Source organism: Amphiura filiformis, chromosome 11 (assembly GCF_039555335.1).
Source record: "Amphiura filiformis chromosome 11, Afil_fr2py, whole genome shotgun sequence".
In the NCBI taxonomy this organism is placed as follows: Eukaryota; Metazoa; Echinodermata; class Ophiuroidea; order Amphilepidida; family Amphiuridae; genus Amphiura; species Amphiura filiformis.
Window position 1 is genome coordinate 31,211,583 of NC_092638.1, and position 26,221 is coordinate 31,237,803.

The following is a 26,221-nucleotide window of genomic DNA, read 5'->3' on the forward strand; positions in this document are numbered from 1 at the left end:
TAAAACCCCGGGTTAAACCTTTAGAAAATATTATAATTTTAAATGTAAATTTAAGGACTTGCATAATAAAGGGATCATGGAAATTTTATTAAAGTCTTACAGTTTTATCATCTTTAAATTTATCTAGGGAATTGCAAAATGTACATGTACTAGCAAAATAGGCTTACGCTAAAAGTTGATATGGATATCATTACAAGTCTCTTTGTGTTTGTTTTTCTGTCCTTTATTTTTATGTTTCCTTCTTCCTGAACAAACAATTATTCAACAGTCCCGAAGGCTATTATTTCACCGTATTTAGTACGGTAAAACATGAAAAATACGGTAGCACGGTCACCCAAAAAAAAACAAACCCGGAATTCCAGAATTTTGACCAAAATAATAAATGTTGTGTCTTAAAAAGATAAACAGCTGCAAGATTAGACTACCGCCTGAATTACTGATATCATTTGACCACTTTCTTGGTCTGATAAAGTGGTTGCCTACATCGTTTTTCTCTCGACTTTCGATGACGCATGCACATTAAAAAAATATTATTTAATAGGCCTACACGCTGCTTTCCGAAATCATTTTCTTCTGACTTGCAGATTTTTCATGCGCATTAATATTATTCACCTAATGCTAGTATATGTTATGTCTTCTGAAGGTATTTAGCATGTTTAGTTAACTGTTTAGCTCTATTGGTGCAAAAGAATAAGCATTAAGATGGTTTCCGACCTCCTTTTACTTCCGACTTTCGCACCATGCAGCGCATGCACATTAAATAGAAATACGGTATTTAATATGCCTACAAGATGGTTTCCGCAATAATTTTCTTCTGACTAAGTTGCAGATTTTTCATGCACATTAATATTTTTTTTGACCGCCTAATGCTATGTCTTCTGAAGGTATTTAGTTTTACTCTTGGTGCAAATAAGCATAGGGCCTACAAGAAAATTTCCGACCTCCTTTTACTTCCGACTTTCGCACCATGCATGATGCATGCACATTAAAGAAATATTTAAAAGGTCTAAAATATGGTTTCCGAAATAATCTTCTCCTGACTTGCAGATTTTTTTAATGCACATTAATATTTTTTTATTAACCACCTAATGCTATGTCTTCTGAAGGTATTTAGTTAACTATCCTACAAGAAGGTTTCCGGCCTACTTTTACTTCCGACTTTCGCACCATGCATGCACATTAAAGAAGGAGGTGTTTAGTTCACTATTTAGGTCTGCAAAAGAACAAGTCTGCAAGATGCTTTCCGACTTTGTTTTCTCAATGGTGCACCAGTGGCACATTAATATTTGTAATATTTGTAATATTTTTCTTAAACCATGCTTAGACTCTCTACTATATAGGCCTACCCAGTACAGTCTTCTAATTGACATTGACATTAACCTGTTTAATTTTTTTTTTGGAATACATGAACAAAACCCGATGTTAGGCCTACCAATTGATACTATAATGATGATGATGATGATGATGATCAATGATTTTCTGAACTTGGAAAGTTTTAACAAAGCATGCTTCTATACATCAGAAGTAACAAAACCAATTGTTTCCAGAAATATATCAGTTTGTTTCCTCTACATACTTTATCCAATTTTGTGAGGTCAAAGGTCACATACAAGGTCAAAGGTCGACTGAGGTCACCAAATCTTTTAATAATTAATTTTCAACTGTGCATCACATATCTGAAAATCAGATTGATCAGTCATGTGATTAAGGAAATATGACGACTTTAAGATGGCGCTTTCCATGCAAAGTATAGCAAAGTAGCACTTTCAATGAGTGATAACTTGTAAAGGAAGCATCTTTCTGTATTGATTTATTACTTAGGTGGAATGTTTCTTTCATTGCCAAATTTGATTGCAAATTCATAAGGCGAGCCCCTGAACCCCGCCGTTACGTGCTCGGTCGCACAAGTGCTCCTTCGCACAAGTGCTCCTTCGCAATTATGTGTTCCACTTTGGAGTTGGCAGGTACATATTTGAAAAATACGGGTTTAGGGTGCAAAATACAGAATTTTGTTCTTCTGAGTATGGAAATCTGGATTTCAAAGTTGGCGGCATGTCTGCTGATGGGTGTGTGCAGTACTCCCTCAAAAGAATGAAAATCCTAACAAATTCCCAATTTTTATGCTGGATGATTGTGTAATTATGTAAGGGATGATAGCTGTACTATTACTTTAATATATTTCGGGTTACTTGATCAACTTTAATCAATATTTACTTCAAAGCAGAATTTACAAAAGAAAATAATCTGACCCATTTGCTTGAACTGAAAATGACAAAAAAATAACTGAAAAAAAGGAAGGAATTGTAGAATTAAAATTCGCTTCTAAAAACTTGACTCAAGTTCAGACACAACACAGAGGACAGAATTATAGTTTTTGACTTATGCTCAAAACATTTCAATTATGATCAATCATTCATTTTAAGGTTATTAATTATTTTAAACTGTTGTGATTTGGTAGTTCACAGCATCTTACGAATGGTAGTGAGCTTTGGCAAAAACTGCATTGCTCAATTCATAGTGAGTGTGTAGAAGAATTAAAATATCACAGATATATTTTTATAGGTGCTGCGGTTCTTGAGTTACGTTGTAAAGAGGGCTGAAACAACAACACTTTTGTAAAACGTACATAACTCATTAACAACAATAAATTAAGCAAGTTTGCAAAGTATACGATTTGTAGAATGAACTTTTGCAAAACATCAAGGTGTTATTTTTCAATAATATATTGATCTAGATAATGAAAATCGATTTTTAGGTTGCTTCGACCAACAATACCTCGTCTACCCTTAACAAGTAGATTTAATATCAATAATAATAAAAATAATAATATTGGAAAATGCCACATATATTTCAATATTGTTTTCTTGAAATTTTATTCTAAGTGTCAATAGGGTCATTTGGTATATTGTGAAACCAATTGCACACACCCATCCGGTACACATACACACATTTTTATTCTGGATGATTGCGTAATTATGTAAGGGATGACAGCTCTACTATCACTTTATTATATTTCGGGTTAGTTGATCAACTTTAATCAATATTTACTTCAAAGCAGAATTTACAACAAAAATAATCTGGCCTATTTGCTTGAACTGAAATTGAAAATAAAAAACAAAATATATAGGCCTTTATGATATCAGTCCAACATCCATCAACATGCAGACACCAAGTGCATACATGTACAAAATTGGTCCAATATAATTGATTATTGCATAAGTTTAAAAAGCAAACTTAAGTGGTCACCTTTGTATTTTGTGCCACACCATGTCTAATTACTTGACCCATGCAAACCCATTGCAATATACCTGTAGGAAATTTGTATTCAAGTTGTGAGTGAGGTTTAAAGCAATATGCTTTAGACTTACAATATTGTATGTAACATATCAATTTTACGTCATCAAACATTCGTTAGAACTTAAACATTACTGGAAATAGAATGGCAATAGATTAAATACCGTAGATATGTTACATACAATATGAATATTGTATGTCTAATAAAAAGTCCGAGGCCGCATTCTCCTTTTTGATATTATATAATGTTACAACAGTTTGTATTTCCAAAATTATGTTTCTGAATTGAATTTATGTTTTACCTAATTTTCAAATTACTCTCACACTTGCTTTTTCATATTATATGTTTTGTGAGATTTTAGTAGATGCATTACTAACTTTCTATGCTAGTGACCTAAGCAAGCATTTTCATGAATTTCATGAGTGGGCATGCAGGCATGAAAATAACAACACACAAAAATATATTTTCTATATAAAGATGCATTATCCTGATTTGTGAAATATAATAAATATGATTTTCAGGTATACTAAATTAGTAGTACAAATGTTTCTCATCCGGGTTTCTGAAAAAAAAAGGAGGAAAGGCTTTTTATTTTTATTTTCATTTTTTTATCAAAAGATGGGTGTAAATACCGGAATACCCACATTTGGCTTTGAATTTAGCATAAATGGGAGGGGACAGGAAACATGTTAATATTTTACTCGGTCTTATGTACTATTGCATGTAATAATTAAGCTGATAAATTGGAAGACAAGCTTATAAATGATAGGCCTGTGTTAACCACAACTACTCAAGCACATGTATGTTGAGTGTGGACATGAAACAGCATGATCTATCAGGAACCGTATTCTACTGTCCCTGTCTGTATGACTTAATAAATGAAAGCCTATTTAGTAACCCATGATACATGTATAGCTTGTCTTCAATGGATTGTGGCTCTTTAGTTTTTGTCCAGTAAGGAAACCTAACAATATATATCTAATAAATAAAAAAAAAAAAAAAAAAAAAATTCATCGGGATAGTATGCCAAGTCAGGACAAAAAGGTCCAAAATTTTATTCTTGAAATAGGTAAGGCAAAAAAAAAGGTTTGTCTCAAATCTCACAAGTTGTTTGAAAACAAATGCGAAATGCGATTTTTTTTTTTCTAAATTCCCGACTTGGTATTTTTATGGTATTTTGGAAAAAAAAATCTGCAATTTTTCAAATTCAAATGCATGCGATTTTACAAATGCGCCCTGAGACAAACCTTTTTTTTTACCTAATTAAATAACAGCTTGAAATAATAAAACTGTCAACTTATAACAGGTAAAAAATATCAACTGTAGAAAACAAGTAATAAATATCAACATGAAAGGTAAAAAATTAAAATTGAAACAGTTAAAAATATCAAATTGAAGTAGGTAAAAATATCAACTTGGAACTGTCAAAAAATATCAACTTAAAACAGTTACAACTTGAATGCTACAGGCAGACAGGAAAGTCAACTTTTCTGATATAGAGCACTAAATGGAGATACATAGTGGTTCATAGGTAATCAATAAGTGCCTATTGTGGAACAAGTAAAGTATAAAGTGGGTGGAGAAGTGGGAGGAGGAAGTTGGCCATGTATTGTATAGAGGACAATGGATGATGTATAACTGTTGACAGTTATGTCACTGAGTTTCTCTGGAATACTCCAGCAAGTTCCTGAGATGCCTGAGTTTCTTTTGTAATACTGATCCAAGTTCCTGAGTTTTTTCTCTGTACTGTCTCCGGACAAACTCTGTAACCCATTGTTCTTTACTCTGGACAGAGCTCTGGACAGAGTTTACAGAGTTACCTGAGGTTAATATTTTTACTAGGGATGTAAAGACCAGTTATAGACAAATGGCCCTAAAATAAAACGGACTCGTTCGTTTTTCCTCAAATTTTGCATATCATGTAGATTTAACATCTGGAATGTAATGCAGGTGGTGTCATTGCTGCTCTTCTAAATTCATTTATAAAATGTCCGCCCCAGACCAAGGTGTATACATCGTTTATTTATATCGAAATATCACTGTCAACTACACGTAATCAAATCGGTAGCTTACCATTACAAAATAAAGTCTATTAATCCCCCATATCATTGTCATCTTGTGCTCAATTATGACTTTTTTATATACCTAGAAGTTATTTCATGGTAAATAATGGTGATCTTAAGCTTATCTTTAATATTTTAATGACTCTGTCTTTATTGTCAATTGGGCCACATGCCTGTTGTTAAAATCTCACCTAAAGTCACACATGACACAAAGCTTGAATTATCAAAGTTTGCCCACAAATATTTTTTTTTTAAATATGGGTGAGTTGATATGATGGCAAGCCATGTGTGACCTGCAGCAATCTGAGCCACAAGCAAGTTGGCCAAAAAGTTAAGATTCCACACTGGTGCACAAAAATACTGATACATAAAAAGTTTTCCTTTACAAATCATTTAGAAAATGGAATAATCAGCAAACACACTGCCTCAACACTTACGTTAGTCTAGCTCCCAGGATTTCTTTTTGCACAGTGCCTCTATTCTCACCAACATCTGCTGTGATTATCTCTATATTTATCCCTGTTGGCATGTCATAACATACTCCTGACAGCTGATCAGCTATCTGTGTAGGAGGTGGATCCTGCAAGGGAGACAATAAATCAATCTTTATTTCTGACATCACAATAGCTTTACTATAAAATAATCGTCGCTGTTTTGTCGTATGACGAAAAATGCAGTTTTGAGAAAATCGCATTTAAAGTTTTTGCAATTTTTGAAGACCAACTGGAGAGCGCCAAAGTAAAATATGTTTATTATTATTATGTTCTCAACATGATACAAACTTTTTATTCATTACTACGCAACTGCAGTTACACGGTGGCCTGTGGCGACGTATCATGATACGACTGTATGTCAAAATGTCAGAATGAGCGTTATCGGGGGTTACATAAAAACAATGTCATATCTCATTAACTAATTACATTTAGGTCTCAAAACTTTGTGAATATATAGAGTTTCATTCACAGATTTTGAAAGTTTATATAACTCATTTTGCCCAAAAATCAGCATACGACAGTTTGCCAATATTGACACGGCAACAAAATGAGTATTTTGTGATCATAGCATCCTCTTTATGTGACATTTTTCAGTAGATATCCATGAAAAAACCTTATTCCCAAAATTTTATTTGATTCCGATTTTTTATTTGCTAGTTATACATGATTATGTGTATTACACTGCTCTATAGGCCTTAGGCCTGTGTTGTAATTTTGTTCTGGTGTACCAGAACGTAATTCAAATTTCATGATATTTTTGCTTAACGAAACAAAGTGCAAGACATTTTTTGAGGTTTCTAGTGGTGTAACAACTTTTTGTGTGTGTGAAAAGTGGGGGATGAGGCTGCGGATCATGAAATTCCCCTTTAATTTTGCCATTTTGAGTTAGCTTGAAATTCCCCTAGACAAGAAACTTACTGCTAATTGTCTCGTTGTAACCCGTACGTTTAGCTCGTTAACTTTGGGGTATGTGGTGCGAAAATTCTTGCCACCAGCCACCATCATTTTTTATGCCGCTTTCCGATTTCTTCTGATCCTGCTCCTGAAAGGATGCACCTGGTGGCTGCTACACGTGTCTCTTTCTATATAGCTTCTGGGTTTCCCAGATAAGATGTTCATAGCTAGGATTATCCACACCTTCAAAGTTGTTGAATATGCTGACACTTGCTTACCTGCACATAGTGTTGTCCTGGAAACCTGGTAGTCAAAGGATCAGGAGTAGTGGCTGGAGCTTCATCAGGCATGCTGGTACTATTAACAGGCTCATACGGCTCATCATCAAAACTAAAGAAATAAAAATTTTAAAAAAGGAAATTTTATAATAAAGTTAGGGAAGGATATTACACGTTAATGATGATTACAGTTTATTTTTTATTTCTTCCGTGGTCGGAGCTGTGCGTATCATGTACACGAGTGTAAACACACAGGTGAAAAACAATCACACCGATTGGCTAATCAACAGTCTTGGCAACAAAATGGTTTACCCATTGGTCATCGGCGCGTATAAGGGGAGAATACCTTGACCAAAGAAGAAATAAAAAATTAACTGTAAAATTTTGTGTAGCATGTCGTCTTTTTGTCATGCATTTTGATGTCACTGGTTATGTGGTGTGAGGTGTGGGTGAGTGAGAATAATCAGACACCTGAATTGCTCTAAGGACTTTGTCTTGATCCGAGAGCTTTTTCATGAATATAAATTTTCATTTCCTGTTCCTGCCCACCGTCACCCAACTACACACCAATACCGATGACCACAAAAACAAAGTCCATTTAACCTGGTGAGAGCACATACTTTTAGCATTCCATTGGAAAAAAAAATCCACACAGTGTTATTAACATTATGATTACACTACAAACAACACTCACCCAAAAACTGGTGCCCAATCTTCAGCAATGGACACATTTGCATTCCCCCTTTTCCCTATGACATTGGACGGTACTAAACTTGCTAGCTCCTCTATGAGTGTTTCTCTAAGGATGGAACAATTTTGTAGCTGAGCTAGGCCCAGTCTCAGTAGACATCCAGATATCAAGTCATCTCCATACGGCACATCCATAATGGTTGCTTCAGAACACAAACTGCCTGCACCTACAGAAGAAAACAATAACATATTACTGTATGTTCTTTCATCGGTTAACTTTAAACAAAACATTGGTCACAACACAGTGGCATTTGTGAAGGACAAAATACATTCCTGAGAAAAACATTTTTGAAGAATGTTACTAATATCGTAGTCGATACTCCTCCACTATTATCTCTCAGTGGCCCAATTCCATTTGAAATTGAAGTTTAAGGTTCAAACTATTAAACTGTATCTTTAAAAACTCATCAAGTCATATGTCACTATGTGAAATGGAAAATTGGGAAAAATCAATCTAGGCCACTATGTGTTGCGACCGACAAAAAGAATCAATTCAAACACAACACGAACACCTGTATTTCTTAAATCAGTGGTGTCACCCCCTATCGCCCTGAAAATTTAGAAAATCCCATAGGAAAATTGCTGAAAAACGGTTTGTGGCCACCAATCAGACCCAGTGCCCCGAATTCACGGTTGATGACTCATAGGGTGACTCACGCTACACCACTTGCTTAAATCTCTGTTCAATGTAATGTTAACGCTATTCTATAACCCAATCTGCATGCTTGTTAATTGTAGCTCTGCGAAAAAATACATAGTATTTCTGTCTTTGCCCACGCCTTACACTGCATACACTATTAGTAAACTACATGAACTCCACAGATACGTTCAACAAGGGCCAAGAATTACTCAAAATATCAACAGTGCACTACATTTTGCTGATCCTGCACTGAAACAGAAGAAAGAAACCCGGCTGTTAAAACCTAGCGATAATAAGCCCTGACCCAGCCCAGGCCTTCGATAAATTGCACGACCCGACCCGACCCAACATTTAAAAATCTGATACGCTGTCAGTCCGGTGTATTTTGGGTTGCCCCACAGGGTATTAATTAGGAATAGGTAGCATTCCTTATTCTGGTTTCATAGTTTTCTGCCACTTGCCGCTCTGACGATGATTTTGCTTCACTGCGCAGTCACAGCAGAAACGCTAGCGGTGACCAGCGGCAAGCTGATATATCCATCACACCACTTCTTTGCCCAGCGGCAGATTGCTAGGAGTTCAATTCAAGTCAACTCGGGAGCAGCACCACTCCAATGTATGAGAACAGGAAAAGATTTTTGGGGCTGCTGATTTGCAACATTGGCTTTCATAGCCGTGTCGCTGTCCCTCAGCAGCGTGCAGCTCCGCTTGCAGGAAAGTACAAGCGGCATGATGAAGCGTAACGCCTCTCAGCAGCAAGCGGCAGAAAGTATGAAAACAGCACTTACCTGTTCCCCAGACATTGAGCCTGTTTTCTTCCCTATCGTCCACCATAACAAAGGTTCCATTATTCCCTGGGAAAGACGAGCAATCATCAGTAGAATTCACTGTACAGTCCAAATCTGGCAAATACTCATAGATCGCTACACCCGTTAGCACTCGACTCCCTACGATGTAGCCTGGGTTGCCTGATCTTTCACTCTGTTCTCCAGGCCCCACTTTGTAACCTGTGTCGGAATCGTATGTTGTTTCTGGAAGATGTATAAATCTGGCAGTGAAGTATTGAATGAATGCAGCAGGGGTGGCATCTTCAATACGCTGTGTCAATGGTGGGGGTGGGGTGGATGAAGTGAATTCAGTAGTTCCCCTAGGGGTTAGAGGTCTTGCAGGGGAAGTAGGTAAGCCTGATGGAGTAGTTGCTGCACCTGTGGTTGGAATGGCAGGAACAGCCGCAGTAGTCGTTGGCTCTGTTTTCGGATTAGTGGTCACTACCGGATTAGTTGACACCTCCACAGCTAAAGTTGTTCCATCCGTTCCCAGTGTACCTTCAGTTCCTAAAGTGAATGTATAATTCTCAAACACTTCGGTGATGTTGGTGATTATTTCCGTATCGTTTTCAACAATCATACTTGTTATCAACTTTCCTTCTGTTGTAGGTGGAGCAGTGATGGGAGGAGGAGGAACAAAATCAATGACCGGCTCTTCTTCTTCCTGGATCCCGGCTATCTGCCCCAACCCTATGGAACCAAGAAGTAAGGTTGCCTGAACGGAGACTATCTCTCCTCCTCTCCAGAACAGCTGGTATTGTACATCCAACACAGCATTGTGGCATAGATGCGTGGTATTATCATATTGCGGAACCGAGGCCTAGAGTATCCATCATCCCACTCACACCGTGGATACGTTTCATCTTCCTCCTCTTCCACTCCTGACGAAAATAGAGATGGCCTATTTGGATCCAAAGGATCTACAGTTGTGTCTGAAACCCGATATGGACTCGCATCATCAGTACAGTAGTAAGCAACATCAGTAGGAGCAGTCTCACTACTACTGTACTTGCTCACGACTTGTGGAGCATCTGGACATGCTGGATAGGACACCGAACTCCCTTGAAGGAACATCCGTGCACTCAGCATAGAAGTCTCTTGACATAAATTCTGATCTGACATCAACTCGCACGTAGATTCAAAATCTTCTTGAAATTTCAGCGGAGATGTCCAAAGACAACTTCCGCCAGGTACCCGCTGCGGCAAAGACAGGAACCCCCTGACATCTTCACTGTACAGCTGCTCTACAGGATAGCCATCCTGATACAATCTCACATTGTTTTCGTCGCCGACAAACTCCAACGTTCTTTTACCCAAATCTCTAAAACTAGTGAAGGTATCGTCGGTGTAAAATCCTTTGCGACCGTTAAAAGTTGCCAAGTCCCTGATGCCAGACACCATGGAGTAGTACAGCCCAAGGTATGGAGTATTGGATATCTGAACGCATAAAAAAGGCCAGTAATCTGGGGTGTATAGTGTTACATTAGTACAGCTGAATTCGCTACTTATGCTAAAATCTCCTCCAGGTATACCAGGGGTACAGGTGAATGTTGCCAGGTCATCTGCGGTACAGTCCTACAAAAAACAACAATATTGTACAAAATTAATTCTTTGGACAGAGGAGCTTTACCGCTTCATGAGGATGCATTGTATTGTAAAACGGTGCAGAAGTTTAAAAAAATATAACCACACATCAGAAAAATAATGCAGATAAGGCACCAGAAACAAATTTGTTCGATCATTGGATCGACCGTCGATGCTTCTTCGATGCTTGTTATTAATGAACTAATATCTAATCAATCATAATTAAGGCTAAATTTATATTGGTCAAAATCACTACAGGTACAAATTACTATTTTATCACAATTAACAATAGTAAATTCATTGATTTCATAAATAATACTGATCGACCAAGCATCGATGTTTGATCGAAAGATCAAACTAATTTGTTTCTATTGCCTTAATCTACTGAAAATGTTACAAACTTAAATCAACTTTATGAAGCTCAGGTAACATGACATATAATAGAGAGAGTAAAAATATCAGGAATAATATCATATTATGTATAATATAATCGCATATCACTGATATCAGGTGGATTTAGTGGTAAAACTCTTGAACGGTAATCAAGTGACCGGGGTTTAATTACCGCTGAGATTTGATCCAAAAAAAAAGTGCAGTGATTTATAGTGCACTAAGCACAGGCACAACTTCTAGACGTTGATCCACAAGCCTCAGCACACTTTACAGGTTGTCGCTGACCACTACGGACCCACAACATTCCATAAACCATTTAAGAACAATTCAGGGACTTTGCTGCTTCAAGAGCGCACACCCTAGACATTCCACAAATAACCTTCGCAACCAGGATCAGCCCCCAAGTTTCGTACGGGTTACAACGAGACAAATTAGCAGTAAGATGAAGAAGAAGTTCCATGTCCAAGGGAATTTCAAGCCAATTTTTCCATGAGAGCGTACTAGGCAACACGCAACCTCTTGCACCATAGTCAAACGCCTTATCAATTGAGCTAACTTGACTGCTAAATCATTTAACTCTCTCATTTGATCATATATCAGTTTGCTTGAGCTTCATAAAGTCATTTAAATCAGTAGCTATATGCTGTGTAAGAATATAAAAGAAGTTTTTTTCCTTACCATATCACAGCAGCAATCGGTTTCGCACTGATTCTGAATCCCATCACATGGACACGGTGACATCTCAACATATGCTGGGTTTGGAAACAATGTCTCCTTGTAAGTGGTCTCTGAAAGTACAGTAACAAAAGATAAATCATTATTCAGATCTCAGATATTGCATCTGACCAATCAATGCAGCTTGATGATATTTGAAGAGGCTTCCCTAAATAAATAATGTGCAAACATTTGCAAACCACACGCGACAATATACCCAATATGGACAATATAAGCCAGAGTCGAGTGGTTGCCTTTTATATTGCGCATACCATGGATCTACCAGACGCGTGCCAGTACCTAGTTGAGCTCAATACCTCTCAGTTGTTGACAAGTGTCCCATCCTGATCTCCATGGCAGTGCGTCACATCCCGCAGCATATAGCTTTGTGCTACCATATTTGAATTGAAATTGGGGTGGGGCTTTCGTAATTGACATCGGAATCACCAGGCTTCTTGAACGATTATTTGGAAGAAAGATCTGAAACACTTTCATTCACTCTCGGAATAGGAGCGCTCACTGGACTTTCGTGTTCACTAATACGAGTAGATTTTTATATTGCTGCATGGTTCAGCAGTGTGTGTAATCAGCGGCGTCGATTTGTGGAGGAAGAGGAATGGGTTTTTGGCACTGAGAAAACTAGGGGGGGGGGGGGGGTTACAGGACTTTGGCATTTTTTCATACGGCGTTATGTAATTATTTAGTGTTACATTATCCAGAGATGGAACTGAACCAAGACTGTGGGTCAGTCTAACACCCCTCCTGTGGTAGATTTTGGAAGTATTAAGTATGAATTTTAAATGGAATTCACACATTAATCAACTCTATTTAGAACTCATCCTCCCTCTGTGGAAGATTCAGGTTGAATCTTTCTCACAGGGTGTATAAAATTCAATTGAACTGCCTAAATGTGTTTATTCCATTTGAAATTCATACTCCCTCTGTGGAAGATATTTCCAAAATCTTCCACAGGGGTAGTGTGGATTTTAAATGGAACAGCCCATTGTACCGTATCATCCATCCAATACCTACCACCTGCTTCTGTCCAATTAATTGGCCGATACCCCTTCACATTCGACAGCATCAACAATGCAGCAGACGTATTAGTAAACCGCGGACTGGTGTTGACATCTGAAGGCGCGCAACAGGTGAGTACAAGCGCCCCCACATATTGGGTTGTTTCTGAGTCAAGCCTTGCTCTGATTGGTTTGTAGACGTCGCCTTCCGTGAAGATAAGTTCTGATTCCTCCAGGATCCAAGAGCCGCGGGTAGAATTGGTGTCAGGAGTGGTTGCTGGAGGGCAGGTGCTGTTGCCTTGCGGGGTGCATACTGGTATAATAAAGAGAACAGGGTGATGTTACATGACAAACAAACAAGTTGGGGCCTTAATGGATGCACTGCTGCCTACATGCCCCCATATAAGGCCAAAAAAACCCAAGTTTGTTTCCTGTAGCGCGCGCATTACGTTTTTGACGGCTTATTTTGCGCATTAGAAAAAAAAACCAAACTGGAAAAGATTGCGAAAAATAATATGAAATGCTACTGGAGTAAACATTTACACATCACACAACAAACAAGCGTAGTGAAAAACTACTGGAGAAAACATCACACATTTTTTTTAATACCGTACCTTTTTTTAATCAGCAGGTTGAAAGGGGATCATAAATATTTTTGAATAATGAAGAAATATGATTTTTTTGTGTGTCGGAGAGACCCACTGTAAATTTCCATTCCAATTGCAGCAAAAAAAGGGTTGCTTTTTTTCACTTGAAGACATGGATTATAAAAAAAAATAAAAATAAAAAACTGCATTTCGCATTTGACCTGCTACAGGAAACAAACATGTTTTTTTGACCTAATAACATAACCTATTCCAGTTTAAATCCATACAAGACATGATCTTAATCTTCCACACAGGGGGTGTAGATATCAAATGGAGTCACCCATGCAGGTAACCCCATCTGAATGTCACATTCCCTGTGTGGAAGATTTAGGTCATGACCTCCATAGGGGTGTAAGGATTTCAAGTAGGGGTGCGTGAGTGAGTGTGTGCAGATACCATCATGTGTACCAAACCTTTGCATCCGAAACCCACAATTAAACGATGCTTATCAATCCATAATGTACATCAGAATGATATTAGACGACCTAACCTTTGGTCAGATTATCTACTAGACTAGTGACTAGCAGTCATAAAAGTCTCAGGTTCAAGTCCTCGCACAGGTAGGTATGCCCAGAGTTTTTTCTCTGGTTTATCTGCCTATGCATGTTATGTTTCCATTGTAATTTCATGTTACATTGTGCTAGTGTGCAATGCATGGTTCTTCTTTCTCCTGTATATTGATATATTAAGAATTATGATTAAGCATCATTAATATGATCTTGTGCACTAGTTGGTAATTTTGAATGTTTCTATGTTCCAGTGCAAGATGCGTAAGCCACGTCCCTTGTTAGCAGTCATAATTTGTTACCTAAGCTGCAATTAGCCACAAACATCGTCATCATCCCTATATCTTCGTGTTAAAAATTGCCATGATAGTACAGCGAATCCTCTCGTTTTTTAACAGCTACGCATCGCGATTTTGTTCGAGATAGGCCGATCGACTCAGGCTAAGCATACCATGACTATCATATGAGATACCACAGCGTTTCTATATTCTACACATTATTACGATTTGTGCATGCTCTAGTACCCCATATGATGTTTCTATTACAAGAAAAAAATTTGTTTTCAGGTAAAACCAGGATTTTGTTTCCAGTACACTCACTCGAAAAGCAGTACACTAATTAGCAGGGCCTTGCAGCTTGCTGTGGATATCTTTTACTGCATTTTTAAAGTAAAAAATTTGAAATCCAAAGTAAAAATTGAGATATATTTAATTTTGAGAGTGACAAGGTATAAAGGAACGCGTTTAGCCCATTCAGTTAAGTTCCAGGTGTACGTCCTATAACACAATGCATATGTAAACTTTCTTTATCTGTGTCAATAATAGAATATTGATTTCAACGGAGTATTGAGCTGTATGGAAAAAAGTATTTATAATACAGGGTGTTGACACTGTGCCACACATATTTTATTAAAATTATCATACCTGGTGCAGCTGTAGGCCTATCAAGAATTTCATCAGGTGTTTTACACACTGGGTTCTCAGCAATTTCTTTGGCTTCTGTTGAGTCATTGACTGCATTCAAGTAGCAAGAGTAAAACACCTCTCCTTCATTGGATTTGATAGGATTATTGAGCACCACAAAGGCAGTGAATCTTGGTGTGGGAATCAGCGAAACTTCCGGGACAAGCTGGATTGAGCCGGTGTCTAGCACAAACACAGTTGATACACCTGGTGGTGAAAAAAGTGATAAAATATTCTTTCTTGAACAGGTCTGATTTATAGACATTATAATATCAGAATTCTATATCATGCTACAATTATGCTAGATTAAAGTCATGTCTATGGATTTCTGCTGCAATAGCCTACATGTATAATTTTGCAGTTCAAGATAATGACTTTACATTAGATATTTCGTCCTCATGTGGAAGATTTCGTCAATAATGTACCAATCTATACTGAGGAGTCTCATTGTGAGTTTAGAGTGATGTAGGGGAATGTTTCGTTGGTTGCAGTATAGGATTCACCTAATTACAGTGTACTGAGACTAATTACTAGACTAGTTACTGAGAGTAGTTACTAGTCTCAGCACATGCATACAAGGGTTGTTTGTCTGCACTCCTGTGGCTCAACAGTGTAAAGGTACTGATGTTATGCTCAATTCCCTATGAGACAAAGTACAGCAATTGTATACATACTTCACATGGTACTTCTCTTACTCTGGAGATGAGATGAAGCTCCCCACCATGAGATGAGATAATGCTCCCCATGTTTGCGGCATGTCCACGTATGGTCATTTTGTACTGAGTGCCCCCCCCCCCCCACCAGAGATTGGCACATTAACAAATAGTTTATCCGCATGTGGAGGACAACACATCAGCAAGTGCATAAGATCCACAAAATATTGAAATTATAAGTATAAGGTTGATTCCTGCACTGTGCAATGAGAATTCTAACATCCATCTATCTGAAAACACATGTTTTTAACTTACTGACTGATGTATTTCTCAGGTACTGGGTTCCATCATTCTCTGATTCAGCTCTGCATGTTACAAGAACTAAAGAGCCACGTCTGAATATGTTATACGTCATCTGAAGGGAAAAAAGTAGTAAATTGTAGAGAAAATGTAATCATATACCGTAAAACCTCATCTACAAGCATATAGAGTGCTTCTGATGAAAGCTTAATTAATCTAGGCACCCAGGAATTTGAGCAAATAAATTACAGATCCAAGCATATACAAACAAGTGTTACTGTAAGACCAATATATTGTATTGGCATATTTATGCATATATCGTATTAATTTAGCTTTCATCATAATCTCTATATATGCTTGTAGACGAGGTTTTACGGTATGTGACATGATCTGGTCCATCAGGGCCAGAGGCGGCAAATTTGAAATTGAAATAAAGGCAAAAATATGAAGTAAAAAAATCAATAAAATACATAAGAAAATACACATTAAAAATTCAGACCTTTCAGTAAACAATGATTATACTGTTTGTCTGACTCATTTTTGGAATAGGGTCAATACGCCTATTCTCGGTCACACGCCTATTCTCGGTCAGTTAGCGTATTGAACAACCGCTGACAATCGTTGCTTTAATTTCAGTCGTGTCTTCCGAACGAATCATTTAGCCGTACCGGTGCTGCAGGTTTTGGTGACTTTTTAATATCACGGCAGCACAGTTCACCTCAAATGATAGATTTTGAGATGGTATGGTGACCTGAAATATCGGCATTTAAAAAAAATAATGACGTCATTTAAGAGGTGATATTGTAATATAATCAGTGATGCGAAATTGTACATGTATTTTAAAGCTGTAATTTTAACAAGTTGATCCATCTGTATCGTAAATAACACCATAGCAAATGATTGGTGTTGTGTTTATGTAAATTCCCATAGAAACAGGGGTGTCCGAGAATAGGCATACGAATTCCGTTGGCATTCCTATTCTCGGTCAGTGTTCCTAGTATGAGCTATGTTGACATTGTTGTTGCCATGTGTCCTACAAATGATCATGCATGAGCACATGAGAAGTGTTGCATTTTGCTCTGCAGGCCTATAGCCATTTGTCGAATTCAAATGAGCGAGGAGAAATTATTTGTGACCGCCCGCCCCTCCCCTCCTCTACCCATTACCCATCCCCTACCCTGTCGTATTTTCGAGCTTTTTCGGTCGGAAAAATTGGGTCAACAATGTCACATTTCTGTTGGCAAAAATGGTTCCTGCCCTGGTCCGAGATAAGGCGCAGATAACATACACTATCTCCTCGGGCCTACACGTGCTATTAGCGCAATTTAGTCATTACTTTATATACATGTTAGCACAAATAGCACCGCTATTTTCATGGGTGTGCTATTTGTGCAATTGACAGTGTTATTTTTTTTGTTTTTAGAAAAAAACCATTAGGGACATTAAAAATAGCTTTAAATGTTAATATATTATTAGCGCAGTTATCATGGTTATGCTATTTTTGAGTTCTCCTATTATTTGGAGGGGTGTTATTAGCGCTGTTGTGCTATTCTTATGGTTAGACCTTATAGCGTGCTATTAGCGCTATGGTGCTATTCTTAAAATGGTTAGGCCTTATAGCGTGCTATTAGTGCTATTGTGCTCTGGAAATTGTTTTGGCCTTAGGAGGCATATAGCGCGTTATTATCGCAATAATGTTATTTTTGAATTCTTGTACACTTGGAGGGGTGCTATTCACGCTATTGTGCTATTCTTAAAATGACCTAGACCTTATAGCGTGCTATTAGCGCTATTGTGCTATTCTTCAAGGGGGCACAACACTAAATCCTTCCGTATTTAGTGTAACCTTGTATAGTTCGGTTAAAACTAGCGCCTGAGCAAAATGTATCAGCCTCTCGTGGGTACTAAATTCAAGTGAATCGTGCTTGTTTTTATGGGAACAACAGAGTAGGACCTCAACATTAAAAAAATAAAAAAAAAATGTTTCAAATCGATTGTGAATTAGTGACAGGCTGTCGGAATAATATCAAGGCGAACTGGTAAGGAGGCGAAATTGTCGGCTGAAATTGCGTGAGGGCGCTGTTTAGGTGCCCGTAAGCGCATAAAAAATTTGACTTTCATCGCTTGGATGCTAAATTGGTCAATTTGGGGCCCCCAAGGTTTGTTGCCCCCCCCCCCCCCCCGTAGTTACGACACTGATCGATCTGCAGTGGTATTGATACCAAAATGAAGTCATTTTCATCAGTAAAACGTGAGTTTTGGTGATTTGTATGTCCCCTACCCCTTAATATTGTTATTATTTTATGTTGCTATACATGGAAATTGACCCTTTTTTCACATTTTATGTCTATCTACCTGACAACTAATGGTTTTTAAAATTGCTTTTAAAATAATTACTAGAAAGTTAGAACAACCAATTAGCTACATATTGATACCAAAATGAATTCATTTTCATCAGCAAAACGTGAGTTTTTCGTGATTTGTATGTCCCCTACCCCTTAATATTGTCATATTTTACGTTGTTAGATATGGAATATTAACATATTTCTCATATATTATGTTTAACTACCTGACAACTAATGGTTTAAATGCTTTTAAAATAATGCTAGAAAATGAGAACAATCAAATAGCTACATATTGATACCAAAATGAATTCATTTTCATCCAAAACTTGAGTTTTGGTGATTTGAATGTCCCCTATCCCTTAATATTGTCATATTTTACGCTGTTAGACATGGAATATTAACATTTTCAGTATATTTTATGTCTATCTAGCTGACAACTAATGGTTTAATTGCTTTTAAAATAATACTAGAAAGTTGGAACTATCAATTAGCTACATATTGTTACCAAAATGAATTCATTTTCATCAGTAAGACCTGTGTTTTGGTGATTTGTATGCCCCCCTACCCCTTAATATTGTCATATTTTACGCTTCTACACTTGAAAAATCGATATTTTTTTACATTTTTAAGTCTATACAGCTAACAACTAATGGTCATTTTGCTTTAAAAGATTACAAGAACCAAATAGCTATGTTTTGATGCCAAAATGAATAAATTATAATGAATAAACATCGAGTTATGTTGGATTGTACGTCCCCTACCCCTTAATATTGTCATATTTTACACTGTTACACATTGGAAAATTAACATTTTTTCACACTTTATGTAGACCTGATGGTTTTTCTGTTAAAAATAATACTGGAAAGTTAAAACAATCAATTAGCTACATGTTGATACCAAAATGAATTCATTATTATGAGTAAAGGTTGAGTTATGGTGGTTTTTATTTCCCCTAACCCTTAATAATACCATATTTGACATGGTTATACATGAAAAATTAACCTTTTCTCACATTTCATGTCTATCTACCTGACAAATAATGTTTGTTTTGCTTTAAAATAATACTAAAACATTTAAACAATCAATTAGCTACATATTAATTCCAAAATGAATTCATTATCATGAGTTGAAGTTGAGTTATGATGGTTTATATTTCCCCTACCCCTTAATATTGTTACACGCGCTGCTACATGTGGAAAAGTAATTATTTTTTACATTTTAAGTCTATTTTCCTGACAAGCAGTGGTTGATCTCACCCCGCACATATTAATATTCAAAATATTACATGAATGGTAACTTACCAAACAAATTTTGTTAATGGAACTTATATAGTTCAGCTGAGTGACATATTAAGACACGTAAAACACACCAACCCCGAACCCTATACACACCCACCCCACCCCCACATACACACCCACCTACCCCAAACCTACACAACACAAACCAACATGCACGCAAACATGCACTTATATAAATATTTGAACCAGAACATCAATGTTTGCCTAGATATGCTTGATATTAAAAACAAAATTAAAAAATGGAGCTTAATTAATTTTAAACAAGACATTTTTGAGTGACAAAACCAAGTGAAAATTAACTCACTACAATATTTCGTCCTTCACGTCGGAGGACTTCATCAGGTATGATTGATATGGTCATCTGATCCACTTTCCCGGAGATGGGTTTCGGTTGGGCTTAGACTCTTTCGCAGTCTTCAAAAGCGGATCATATACGTGGCTAAGGAAATATGTGCCCTCCTCTCTGTTTAAGGTCTTGCTCCCCCTTCTTCTTATCTTAGTACACCCGAAGGACAAACGCGAGAAAGAAAAAACAGGCAATTGTATCTATGAAATTGGATGCCAAAACTGCGATCAGTCCTATGTCGGTGAAACATCTCGCATGTTTGGAACTAGGATGTCAGAACACAAAGCTGAAGTCAATAAGGCCACTAACAAAAAGTACACTCGATCTGAACGCAAGTTATCAGAAAAAGAACAGACCAAATCAGCAATTTCTGATCATGTTGCCCGAGCCAACCACGTTATCAATTGGGATGATTCAAAGATCCTTGGGCGGGAGCACAACAAGAAGTCTAGAGAAGTTCGAGAAGCCATGGAGATTAGAAGAAGGGGGACCTTAAACAGAGAGGAGGGCACATATTTCCTTAGCCACGTATATGATCCGCTTTTGAAGACTGCGAAAGAGTCTAAGCCCAACTGGAAACCCATCTCCGGGAAAGTGGATCAGATGACCATATCAGTCATACCTGATGAAGTCCTCCGACGTGAAGGACGAAATATTGTAGTGAGTTAATTTTCACTTGGTTTTGTCACTCAAAAATGTCTTGTTTATTTAATCTACAAACCTGATGAACTTATTCAATTAATTAATTTTGAAAATAGAAATTGGCACAATAGTAAAATTTGACGCCAGTGCCATAAAAACACCCACCCTACGCATTGTTGTGAAAAATCTCATTTTCCACTGGTCTATGGACTGGCCACTTCCAATCATGGTCTAATGAAACCTAGGTTTGCTTTCAAATAATACTAGAAAGTTAGAACAATCAATTAGCTACATAGTCATACCAAATTAAATTCATTATTATAAGTAAAAGTTGAGTTATGGGAATTTATATCTCCCCTACCCCTTAATTTTGCCCTATTTTTTGTGATTTTATGTGATTATACTCCATATATAAAATGACCTGTAAAAAAGTGTTACCACAATTTGAGACCACTACCTACTTAGCAGTGATCTAGAGGGTCCATACTAACTACCTATGGTGTCAAACCTTGTATGTAGTGGGGGTAAACGAACTCCTTATTTAGGGCCTTGTGTGTTATTGCTCCTGGACTAGTCGGGCGTGCCACCGCATTCCGCTGTGCGCTCCCACAAAATAGGACCGCCTCGGACCCCGATCGGATGATACGAAAATTGTTGCCAATAAACCGTTTTGAAAGGATCGCTCCTTGTCAATATATCTGAGAATACTGCACACGTATTTTATTATGGGTTTAAGTTATCAAAACCGCATCATACCGATCAACCAGGCTTCCAAAAGAGAGTGACCGAGAATAGGTATAGAAAAACTATACGGTGACCGAGAATAGGAGTTTAGTGACCGAGAATAGGAGTTGTCGCTAACTTTGACCTTTTGACCTTATACTTCCAATACAAGTTCAATGGAAGATGTCATGCAGGGTATGTTAAGCGGGTGTTGTGTGGAATGCACGTTCCCATATAGCTAACTTTTATAATCATTTACGCAAGAAATAGAGCGGGTTGTTTCTTAAGTGACCGAGAATAGGCGTATTTACCCTATATTAAACTTAAATGCAGTATGAATCACAAACAAGAAAACATTTTGCAAATGTTATACAAAAATTATGAAAATTCAAATATGAAAAAATTAAGAATATTTTTTCTCAATTTTTGAGTCTTCTTTTGTTTGCCTAATTTTTGAGTCTGTCGGAAAAGGGTAATACAACTTCTTTTGTTTGCCTAATTTTTGAGTCTGTCGGAAAAGGGTAATACAACTTCTTTCGTTTGCCTAATAACATCTACTTGTTCCACTCACCAGTATATCAGTAGTACCAATGGTAGCATATACGTCTTCAAATAATAGATACAGCCATGAGTCCTCTACGGCTGAAGAACAAACAAAAAAGAAAAAAAACAATTGTCAGTGTGACAGAAGTATGACTTAGCTGTACAAAGTTTGCCCAAAATGTTAACAAATCTCATTTGTGCCAAAATTCACTTGTAGCATATCATTGCCATTTGTTTCATTATGAATCTGGCTGTTTGTAAATTTCTTGTTATGGAAGAAAATTGTTTGAGTCAGAAGAACAAAATGCCATCATCAATTAAAGGAGATTCTACCCATTTAGTAGCTCAGCGACATTGGCTGCTGTATGAATGGTTTCATTTAAATTGTCTGGCGGTCAATGGCACAAAAAGCCTACAGAGATATGTCCATTTGCTGGCTGCATGAATTTGTGTAGTGGGCAGTGGTTCAGGATCAACTTGAACAAATGTTAATCTTTACCCAGAGTAGCCAGCACACATAAATAATGAAAAAATAACCAGTGCATCTGGGCAGATTCAAACCGGCAACCATAACATTAGCACGACACTCTAACCAGCAGAGCCACAGAGGCACACTGCAGAAGAATAGACCCTGCAGTGTGCCTCTGTGGCTCTGGTGGTTAGATCGTTGTCCTATTACTATAAAGGTCACATGCTAAAATCCGGCCAGATGAATTGTTTTGTTCTTGTTGTTTTTCCAACGTTTATGTCACTGGCTGCTCAGGGTAAAAATTAAAATCTCTTCACCCTATCAACCCAGAGAAGTAGGTACAATAATTTCTTTGGTATCAGCTTGTTAGCTAGAATTAGGTCAAAGGGTGTAAGTCTGAAATCGTCCAAGGTAACAAAGATGGTTTTTGTGTTTTACAAAATATTACATCTTATTGCAAATGGCTCATATGGAGAACTTTACTTCTTTATGCTGTCAAGCGCTCCACAAATGCATAGCACCTTATGAGCATAGGTCTACATCTTTGTGCCAATTAGGCCTGAGCAGTCTATACAATCACCCATATGCCAGCTAATAGAGAGATGGGTTGCACTGCTTGAAGGGAAATACATTTTGCTTCTTTTTATTATTTTCCCATTAATGATCAGCAAAGGTTAAGCAAGTATTAGTTCACCATATTCCCGAGTACTGGCATGTGTTTTATGACTATGAGTTAGCAAAAAAGTGAGTTGGTTATGGGAAGCTTAATGTAGAACAGACTCTCAAGAAAGATAGTGGATGTTTTATGGTTACATACATATGTCATTAAAGGCAAGCTTACACATTTGTTATAAAATCTCAGATTTACTTCAAATATCTTCATATAGCAATTATAGGGACATTGGTTACAACTTGTATAATACTAGCAACATAAATAATCTGCAATCCCAGCCATAAGTCGTTCGAACACTTCTGTAAAAGTAGGATTGTTTTAACCCGTATTTTAGTTATACTAAACATACTGAAATTTAGCTTTCTTTGGTGTAAAGTCTGAACCATTCCTACTACTACAGCTCTCCCCCTTCCTCTCCAATCAATGTTGGATGTCTCTAAGGGTGCATGGCCAAATAAATAACGACCAACATTAATCCGGAGGAATGGGGGGACATATTTATAGTACTCATGTTAAAGTGTTCAAACAATTATGACAGGGATTGTGGCTATGCAATATTAACAGCATTTTTAGCGCTTTTCACATGCGCAGCTTTACATTACTTTATGGGGAGAAAAAACTACACAGGACACTAAAGTTATCAACTTATCATCAATGTGGTTCTTCCCAAATCAATGCAAATTTCATGCACCAACAAAGTAAGTGTTGTAACATATCAGCAAGGGGAATACGTGGAGCTGCATAAATGCATGTCATGCACCACATACTTGTAGAGGAAACATGGCTTAAGCATTGCTTTTCAAGACGCAGTAAAGTCCCACGAAAGAATGTTGCATCAGGGTCTTAACTAGGATTTGACAAGTGTCTGTCACACTACCTGTCCAAAATTTGACCCTGAAAACAAAAGCCAGACCTCTGCCTCTTCTAGGGGTTCAGTCAGTTTTAAAAGCTATTGCTATAGCCTTGATTTACATGTCTGGTCTTTTGTTGGTTCCCAAGAACTTATTCAAGCTTTATTTTGAAAATTAACCATACAGTCCAACCTCTTTTATCCGGCCATGATGGGACCAAACCATGTCCGGATATGTGAAAAATCCGGATAAGTGAATTACATGTAATTCTGCATTGACTGTCCCAAGTAATAAAATTGGATCAACAAAAAATTGTTCTAACATGGGATAATAACATGAAAGATGGCATTTGAGTGCTTTATGCAACATAGATATGTCATTCTAAGCATTCAGAACATAAAATTCAGGTGTTGAATTATCAAAAAATGTTTTCATGTGCAGATTTCACAGCCGGATAACAGAGAGATCCGTATAAAAGAGGTCTGGATAAGAGAGGTCGGACTGTATATATTAATTTTGCCTGTCAGGCTATCCCAGGAGCAATCTGCCTGTCCAAAATGACAGGTGGGTGGGTGGTTAGCAAACAACCTGCATTGCATGTACACATTTTGCGCAGTGCAGTATCACCATACACCTATATTGACTAAATTCAGGCCATAGGAGTACACAATGATGCATATTAATGCAGATCATCTTTCAATTCTCATGTGGTTTGCCCCAATGTCTAGTTTTATACTAGCTAGTGTTATTACGAAGCATTGTGATGCGATTTGATGCACAGCTACATACATGTATAGCACCAGACCACCCTGATGTGTAATAAGATGACAATGCTCAGATGGATTCACACTGAAGATCATGGGGATATGTCTACATTAAAGGAGGATGATCCGATTTCATAACATGTTGTTTTCACTTGGGTAGAATGACCTTAATAAATAATAAATAATAAATTTTGGACCTTGACCCAACCTAAAGAGTTTCTTGTCGGTATTTTGAATACTGAATGAATATTAAATAGTGGGTTAACCCACAAATTTTGGCTTACAAAACAAAACAAAACATCTTTCAGAGTCAATGGCTTACTACTAATCCAAAATGTCCATTTTGATGTATAAAAGATAAAAGTTGGGATGAGGTTATTGATCTGACCATCCTCCTTTAAATTATGTAAACGATTTTGATGCAGGACAAAGTCTAGAATCATCTCCTTTATTCTCTCTCTCTCTTGCTCACTCTATTCTCTTTCTTTCACACACACACCCCTACGGTGTTTGCCTCCAAATGTGGACACAGTTTAGGACTGTGCAAATGCAGACATCTGAAACCTTGGGGATGTTTTTTCGCCATTTTTTGTGTGTATGTGAATGATGCAATTTTACCTAGCAACTGCGGACGATATATTTATTTAATACACAAGAGAGGGCGGGCGTATCTTGCAAATGCAACATGCAATTGTGGTCATTTGCAGACCTCCGAAAATGAGGACAGTCCCCGCATTGCAGAGTGGTCTACAGTTTAAATGTTAAATGTCATGTGCGTGTCCTCGTTTTACAGTAAACACATACGCACCCCATCTCATCACTCTCTCATCCTCTCTCATATACAAATAGAGTACATTTTCAATGCTTTAAAGGTGTTAATGGCTGTTAAGCTTATTGTGTCATCTTAACTGATAAATGTCAGTCAGTTGAAATATCATAAAACCACTTCAAGCAAATCTCCCATTAAAAGTTGACACCTATGCTGGAAACATTAATTCTATTATGGTCATACATGTACAGCACATATTATATGCAAAGCAATCTAGTATGCAAGAAAATGTAAATGTAGCTGAAAGAGAAAAATCGGACATGAGGGATTTGATGCTGAAAAAGCTGGGGTTGACTTTAGCAGTTAGATTTGCTGAAATAAGCTTGCAGGAGTAATATTACAATCAGATTCTATACTATACCTTCATCAACTGTAACCCAAACTGTGCAAATTGGATAAAAAGGTGCGTAAAGATTTATATAAATGTTGTATGAAAATATACAACAATAATGTGACACAGTTAGAAATGAGATAAGATGATTATTTGAATCACAGATTTGCAAAATGGAAAACAAAACATTCATAGTCCCACCATCCCAGGAATCAATCACAGGATGTTGAACCAAATGATACCTGCAGATATTGTGAAATCATATAAAGTAATATTCAGATTTCCTTTTACAGCATAACCATCGCGTATATGTGCGCGACGTCAAGCGCGTGCATTGGACCTTGTGCAAAATAATACGCGCTGGACCGCTAGCAGTACGCTTAATTTGTAA

The 26,221-nt window shown here is 37.3% G+C and overlaps 1 protein-coding gene across 1 annotated transcript in view; it reads right to left on the reverse strand.

Annotated features, from left to right (window-relative positions):
- The window catches only part of LOC140164729 (uncharacterized), a 49,063-nt gene that overhangs the window by 9,688 nt on the left and 13,154 nt on the right, over positions 1–26,221 (reverse strand). The window contains 11 exon segments of the mRNA XM_072188086.1: positions 5,796–5,938; positions 7,025–7,136; positions 7,719–7,941; positions 9,203–10,057; positions 10,060–10,816; positions 11,897–12,006; positions 12,965–13,261; positions 15,025–15,270; positions 16,032–16,131; positions 21,942–22,012; positions 25,861–25,881. Coding sequence (XP_072044187.1) covers positions 5,796–5,938; positions 7,025–7,136; positions 7,719–7,941; positions 9,203–10,057; positions 10,060–10,816; positions 11,897–12,006; positions 12,965–13,261; positions 15,025–15,270; positions 16,032–16,131; positions 21,942–22,012; positions 25,861–25,881 — 2,935 coding nt within the window.